Source organism: Anneissia japonica, unplaced genomic scaffold, assembly GCF_011630105.1.
Source record: "Anneissia japonica isolate Jap-2015-1 unplaced genomic scaffold, ASM1163010v1 scaffold287840_len1291095_cov163, whole genome shotgun sequence".
Classification (NCBI taxonomy): domain Eukaryota; kingdom Metazoa; phylum Echinodermata; class Crinoidea; order Comatulida; family Comatulidae; genus Anneissia; species Anneissia japonica.
This window is the reverse complement of record NW_022728493.1, coordinates 864,895-873,041: the sequence shown is the minus strand read 5'-3', so window position 1 is coordinate 873,041 and position 8,147 is coordinate 864,895. Positions and strand designations below refer to the sequence as shown.

Genomic DNA, 8,147 nt, shown 5'->3' with positions numbered 1-8,147 from the left:
CGTAACAAGAAATGCGCGCAAAGAATTTGAGAATTTTAGGCACTTTCAGAGGATGCATTTGTCAAGGGGTGGAGAGAGATTTTCCAAAGATGGATATTTTCCCCTTGTCCCCCGGTGTTCTTAATGTTAATTTCGTTGGAATTGATCAAAACTCCCTAAAATGTGCAATTTTTAGGGGAAATTTGGCCATGCTAACAAGAAATGCGCGCGAAATTTGAGGTTTTTAGGGACTTTCAGGGGATGAAAAGGCATTTATAAAGGGGTGGGGAAGATTTTTCAAAGATAGATATTTTCACCTTATTCCCCAGTGGTTACGCCATCGGGCAGCATAGATCAAAGGAATTATGACAGTTTTTAAAGTGGAGAAGGGGTTACAGAGTGTTGTGAGTCTGGTCATTATGATATCTTCCTTTTTATTCTTGTCTTTATTTTTCTCTTATCTTTTTCTTTCCTTTTCTTTTCCTCTTCTTTCTCTTTCCCTCAACCTCCCCTATTTCTTTTCTCTTATTACCCAGCCCGGTACGACGGCTTGGTCAACCCGGTAAAAACCGTCAGGGGAGGGGCAGTTCCCCCCGCCCCCGCGCCTGTTACGACGCCAATCATCCCCCTCAATGAAAAATATTTTTCTACGCCACTGACTAGATCCAATATAAAATAGGTCCATGATAAAACAATAAACAGTCGGCAATAAATAAAAGAGGGTGACTCATTCAATCAATTTCGCATATCCTATTGTTACTTTCGTTGTGGATCATCAGCAGGGGTTAAAATAATACATACCGTATGTGTGTGCATTAGCCAACCACGGTTGTAATCGGGGTAAGCCACCTAATTCTCTGTATTTCTCATAGTATTTTCTATACCATTTAATTCTGAGTAATTCTAGACCAACTGGTTACCATCGTGGATGGAATTCATTGTCTCAACGACTGCATTTGTTGCAAGATTAGGTGATCAGGATCGCTTCAAACATGAACGGGTTAATCTTGTATATTTTTTTGTAATTGTGTTATAATAGTTCATAGTCCATTCTAGTCTCTATCTTTATCTTTCTGTATATAGGGATTGAAACCCAAATTTAATTTTAACATGGCAGTTAGTAAATTGATTTCATTGCGCAACAATTCAATATGAGTAGTACTGTAATAATATACACATAAACTCATATCCTAAAAAAATTTTCTAGTATCGACCCGCATCTGAGAAAGTCCTTCTTCTTGATATAGTCGGGATATTGAATTCATACCTGTACCCTGATGTCAGGAACGCTATGGTGGGCCTTAGTGAATAAATAAAATGTGAACAAATTTGGAAAATATGGCATCTCTAGATCCAATAAATAGCAGCTGGCAATTACCTGCAAAGCAGCTACCCCTATTCCAACCCCATGCAGGATCGATGAACCCCCCCCCCCGGAACCATATGACAATTTAGAGGTTTCAAAGGCTTCAATTATCTGACGACCACTGGCGCCACCTCAACAACACGCCACGGATGGTATGTCAACGACGCGCAAAAGCACTATCCTCCATCAATATCCAATTAGAGGAGCAATATTGGGCATTGTTAAAAATAGCGCTCCGGAAATTTTCGGTTCTATTAGTAATCTAGTCGCCGGGTTATACTGTATTTGTTGTAGTACTGTATCAGTATAGTTTCGCGCCGTCGTCGAATTAGCCATATTGGTAAGTAACACCTGTTGCGTTTTTATTTTTGAAGGCAGGATATGAGTTATAGATGAGGTGACCCTTGTGGGGATGAATCCATAAATAGTTTAAACTAGCAGATAGGTATTAACGATTTGATTCCGTTTCAATAAAGGGCAGTGTATATGTCAAACAGTGAACTTACAATCACTCTTCAAACTATTCTTACCAAAGAAAAAGTCTGTATCGGTATAATTGCGCGTACGTACCACTAACAGGTTGAATCAAAACGTAATAAAATATATGTAAACAATAATGTGAAACTGTTGAAAAAAACACTTACATAGATTTAACAATTTTACTTAAAAAAAAAAAATTAAACTATCATAAAAGTGATCGAAATCACAAGCAACAAGACTACAGTATTAAATTCGTTGGGTACTGCAGAAAAATGCCCCGTTTTAATATACACGCGTCAACAACTGTCAACAACGCTTGTTGACGGTTTGTAGGACCCCCCACCCCCGGAAATCCGATCATCGCCAGCGCCTTGCATCCCTTGCCAAAAGGCGCGGTATAAATCTGTATTATTTTTACCTTCATCCTGAATTATCCAGTCAAGGTCAAAATAATATGGCCAGTCCACCTCTTCATTCCAATATATTCAAAAGCTTTCTATAGTTAAGACTAGCTTTATTGTTGAAGTGCAACCATGTAAACCAACCCACACCACAACGGAATAGCAGTCTTTTGGGGGGTTTTAGATTCCTGTACTTCATACCTGTTTCAATGCCTTTAGGCTACACTTTTGTATTTCAAAACAAGACTGAGGCTGAAATTGCTTAAAAATTGATGAACAAAATAAGAACAAATTTAGGCTAAGGTAAAATGGAAAACCAACAAGTCTTATCAGTCATGTGCAGCAAATTTAATTATATATATATACATATATATACATATATATATGTATATATATAATTAAATTTGCTGTATATATCATTAAAATACTAGTATAATAAATATATATATATATATATATAGTATGTATATATATGTAAATGTAGTGATATGCTATATATACAGTAGTTAAGTACTGTATCTTAGGCTGTAGCTTTAGTGGATTTTCATCTATAGTATAATACGCCTTTTTCACGAATCGGTAGACATCTTGAAGTGATGACAAACATTGCGAATCAGCGGTGCGTAACCAACAGAAATAAGATAAGCTTTTGGGCGGATTTTTTGACATCATGTTATTTAAAAAATCATAACACTACTAAGATAGGCTTTTCTTTTTCAATCTTGATTTCAGAGGTCAACAAAATTTTTCAATTTTTTTTCAATCATATAGTGGTGTAGACTGGTCTTTTAAGAACATTTTCGTGGAAACACTTTTTGGATACGACGCCCCGTTATGGAGTTATGATTTTTTAAATAACATGATGTCAGAAAATCAGCCCAAAAGCTTATCTTATTTCTGTTGGTTACGCACCGCTGATTCGCAATGTTTGTCATCACTTCAAGATGTCTACCGATTCGTGAAAAAGGCGTATTGCAGCTGCTGTATAGCATTGTGGTTTTGTTTGAATTATCTAAGACATTGCCTAGGTTTCCATGACAACTGGTAGATAAGTAGGTTTTGTGGTTGGAGTTAGTAACCTGGAGATGTGTGCTTTGATAGATTTAGTGTAGTTAGTATCGAGTGAGCAGTAGTATTAATAAATAGTGTGTTTCATATTGGATTCCATATATCTTGTTGCTCGCTGTTTTATTTTGTTTGTAGCTGAAAAAAACCTGGGTGGAGATTACTATTATTATTATTGTATAGAGAGCTACATATATATATATAATAAATTTGCTGCATATATTAAAATACTAGTATAATAAATATTTTATTTTGAGACAGATACAGAACTTTGTTTATATATATATTTGTATATATATACATATATATATACATAAATATGTACATGTATATGTATATGTATGTATATCTTTACTTAGATATATTATATATATGTGTAATATATATGTATATTTATAATATATATGTACATGTATATATATAGCATGTATATATATATATATATATATATATATATATATATATATATATATTTGTTTTGATTTTTTACTTAGATATATTCTGTCAAAGGGTTGATTCGATTTCATCACCATAACGATGTCGGTAAGTTATATGAAAGTAGAGTTATAACGTATTCTAATGCCTATTTATATGATTATACAAATAAATGAGAGGAAGAATGATGTAATTAAGATGCATATCTGAAAGATGAGAAATGGTAGAAAATTAGGAGGGAAATAGATAGAGACATTTAAGGGCTGAACCAAGATGGAAGAGTAGTGGACCACTTTGCAAGCAGAATGACCCCACTGGAACAAGTCTGAAGAATGGGTTGTCTTTTTGACACCAACATTATTTTTTTATTGTCTATTCCCAGTTTTTTAAAATTTAGCTGGATTAAATATCCCTATTGTGAGTGGTGTACAAATGACCGTAAAAATGACAAATAATCATTTTGGGATTAATTCTAACATATCGTAAGCAGCAGTCCTATGAGCAGGCCTGTAGCGTGACTTAATTTGTGGGAGGTTCTGTGGAAAGTGGACCCTTTGGCTTGTATGATCTCTGATACTTTGGAAAACATTGTAAATATATCTACGAATATCAATTTTTCTTTTTAAATGCAGACTTTCTCCAGTTTTTGGCCGGTTCATCCTAACCCACTTAGCTCACACCCCACCCCCATCCCCCATGCTACGGACCTGTATGAGCCCTAGGTCCTTGTCTAGTGCCTAGTGGTTTAGCAAGAATTAGAGACAGAATCGCAATCAGCACTACCAGAGACTCTTAATTTCAAATGAAATTATCTGTTAATATGCTTTTTATTTGTAACTTTTACAGACTCAAGGGTATATCATGTTAAGCTACGAATGGGGCAACCAACCGTAAGTGTATCAATAGTAGCTTCCTAAAAATATAATTTAATAATACTATTGTTTTTATCATCATCATCATTATCATTATTATCAAATCAAATATTTTATAAAATATAGTTACAAATTTATTGTTTAATTATAAAATACTGCATATTATCATCATCATCATCGCCATTAATATATTATTATTAAAGATGTATTGTCCTTGGAAATTGACAAAAAATCATAAAATATAATTTTGAAATTAACTTGCTTATTTGCAGTAACATATTTAAATTATTAACTTGAGGAGATTTTATTTGGGTTTATACAGTACGTATCTATTTCACACCAAAAAATAAAAAAATAAAAAAATAAACGCCTCTCTCGAATTTATAAACTGCCTTAAAAAAACGACTTTTCAACAGTAAATGCACCGGGGCGTTTATTCAAATAAATACGGTGCATATGCCTTTAATGGTTCTTGTGGACAACCTTTTATTGTGCTGTTTTTTGTTTTTGTTTTTTTATTTTTTCACAAATTAATTACATTTTAGAATTGTCAAAAAGATAAGAGAGAAGTTGGGACAACTAGGTTACAGGGTGTGGATTGATGTAGAGAAAATGAAAGGATTCATTTACACTACAATGGCTAAAGCCGTTAAAGAAGCTGACCTTGTCCTGGTTTGCTTGTCTAAGAAGTATGAAGAAAGTGAAAATTGCAAATCAGGTAATATTATTATTATTATTATTAATATTATTATTATTATTTTTATTATTATTATTTTTATTATTATTATTATTTTTGTTATTATTATTATTATTATTGTTATTATTATTGTTATTGTTATTGTTATTATTATTGTTATTATTATTTTTATTGTTATTGTTATTATTATTATTGTTATTGTTATTATTATTATTGTTATTATTATTATTATAAATATTGTCACTACCACTACTACCACCACTGTACTACTACTGTACTACTACTACTCAGGGGCGGATTTGTGGTGGGGGGGGGGGGAGTTAGCGGTATTTTTATTAGTAGTTTTTCAAAACTTGGTGAATTTTGCAAAGACTTAGTTTTATGTTATTTTTATTGTTGTATGTAGTTAAAATATTTGGCTAATCCTTTGTAATTCAGAGGGTAGCTGCATTAGAGAGTTTAAGAGGAAGTTCATTCCTTTAAAGATGGAGGACTCTTACAAATTTGACGACTGGGTTGCAGCCATGTTCGGAAGCCATTTGTATGTAAATTTCTCAGATGAGTCGGCCTTCGATGAAAAGTTTAAAGAATTGCTGAGACTTTTAGAGGATTACCCAAACTTGGTAAGGACCAAAAACATTTTTTTTTATTCTTAAAGGCTGTTTTCCACTAGGCAGATTTATTTGTGCAAATCGAAAGTGTCAGTTTGCCTACTAAGCTCTGATTGGTTGAGCATTTTTTCGCTTTGCAAGTATTCGCAAGTAGAAACAGTTCGAGCTACTGATTTCGCTGAAGCGAAAAACTGTGATAGAAATGTGAGTGCGCACGCGAATAAGCCGACGCTTTTGGTTCACACAAATAAATAAATTTGTCTAGTGGAAAATAGGTTTTAATCTCACAATTTATGTTTTGAATGCTTAAGATTTATTCAGCATTACTACTTTAGTGATTACCGTAAATGCTCACATAAGTGCCAATCTCAAATAAGCACCACACCAAAACTGATTTTTTCCCCGCTAAATACCGCTCTTGAATAAACGCAGTGGTGCTTTCGAGAGTGTAATATTAGCCTGTGTGTAATGAAACACTTTGAGAAACAGGGTTTCAAAATGTACAGTGTTAAAATGAATAAACACATCAAGACATTTCTTTATAAACTAAAAAGTAAGGACCTTTGATATGCTTACCGAACTACGGGAATACATGAAAGGTAACATGGGAACGAGCATGAGGAGCGCATATTTCTAGCGCCGCTCTTGAATAAGAATTCAGTTGCGGTTTCATTTTGTTTTTGTTTTCTCTTAACAGAAGCCTCAAGATCCTAATCCAGACCCACTTGTAACTTTGCTGCCACCACTTCCACCAGCAGAAGCTAGTCCAACATCTTCCGGGGCAACAAGATCACCTGAAAATCCAGGTTAGTTTAGTAACCTTCATGACATTCAACAATGGTTAAGTTTAAAAGGGTCTTACCTAAACCCAATTAGACTTGTCGAAATCCCAAATTTTTTTCTATTTTAATTCTGGGCAGTGCCAACGAGCGAATTATTGGTGAGAGGGGTTGCCTTGACTGCCTTTGCAGGCGCATTTTTTTTTAGCACATTCTTGTAATGATTATAAGACCTAGCGCTGTATGTTATGTATCATGGTCCAGGTAGAATGAAAATGCGCCAAATGCACCACAACGGCAGTCAGATTCCTGGTTCCACAACTGAGGGATTTTGTTTGCATATAAGTAAATTATTTCAAACAATTCTTAATTTCATATTTAAATACAAATGTCTTAGTGTAAGCCTTAACTTTTTTTTCAATAATTATTATTTAATGCAAAGTGAAACAAAGCTCGACTAGCTTTTAAGTGTATTTTTGGTTTCCTTATCTGCATATATGTCACTTGTGTTTTCTTGAAAAAAAAGGCGTTTTTTGATTGGTTCTAAGCCCCTACCGTACTTATCATTCCTCAGAGACCAATCACACCGTAGGGAGGTTATGATTTTACTGTGCATCTTAAAAAGAGCACTTTAGTTATAATTTTCAGATATTATTTATACAGAGTGCTGACAGCTGTACAGTTTTTGACTGTAGGATAATAGATGGAACATTTCACACTAGCAGTCCCTTGCGTAAACTATATTTATCCACCAGTCGCGTATCCCTGAGCCCACTTTTTTCTAAAAAAAAAAAAAAATAATAATAATAATAATAACAAATTAATTACTCTGGCATGAAAATAAGTTTACTTTTTTGGTGTTAGGATAATGCACTGAAATTAGAGAGCTACTATGAAAAAGCCTGCGTTGTCGCTATCATTGAATTTAAGTATTTACCTTTATTTAAGGAGATTATAAAATCATGACACGTGGAATTGAAGTGACACTTTTATTGTGGTGGTGGAGAATGTATAGCTGACTTGCTAACGCTATTACTACCCATGCACTTTGGTGTTACAGGGGTTTATTTATGAATTTGAGTAGCAGGAGAAATTTGAAAGTAACAGGAGAGTAAATTGAAATAGGCCGAGGATTTAGGAGGCTGCCTAGGCCCCCCATCGGGGTCCAGGGGCAGAGCCCTGGTCGGGGGTCAAGGGGGTGAAGCGCCATTGGGCTCCAGGGTTTTAGAGTTTTTTAAGCCCATTTGATGGCATTTTTCTACATCACTTTTTTAAAAACAGTTTTTCAGAATCAACTACTGAGCTGTAAAAAAGTTGATATTTTTACATACTGTATTCTTCATACATAGGCCTAGCCAAATAGATACTGTAAACCAGAAACTTTCGCGAATGGATGATTTCGGCCGTTTTCGCGACATTAAACTTTCGCGAATCTCAAAAAGCCTAAATTTTATTCATGAGA

At 34.2% G+C, this 8,147-nt stretch overlaps 1 protein-coding gene across 9 annotated transcripts in view; it reads left to right on the top strand.

Annotated features, from left to right (window-relative positions):
* Positions 1 to 692: 692 nt before the first annotated feature.
* Positions 693 to 8,147, top strand: part of LOC117114152 — a 36,145-nt gene continuing 28,690 nt past the window's right edge. The window contains exons 1-6 of one of the 9 annotated variants that reach the window (XM_033257716.1): positions 693 to 819; positions 3,786 to 3,834; positions 4,573 to 4,616; positions 5,144 to 5,316; positions 5,734 to 5,918; positions 6,604 to 6,712. In XM_033257716.1, coding sequence (XP_033113607.1) covers positions 3,829 to 3,834; positions 4,573 to 4,616; positions 5,144 to 5,316; positions 5,734 to 5,918; positions 6,604 to 6,712 — 517 coding nt within the window. In that variant the 5' untranslated portion in view covers positions 693 to 819; positions 3,786 to 3,828. Of the gene's footprint in view, positions 820 to 1,501; positions 1,686 to 3,345; positions 3,445 to 3,785; positions 3,835 to 4,572; positions 4,617 to 5,143; positions 5,317 to 5,733; positions 5,919 to 6,603; positions 6,713 to 8,147 lie in introns of those variants that run through there. The other 8 variants (XM_033257715.1, XM_033257717.1, XM_033257713.1 and 5 more) reach the window with 8 other exon arrangements.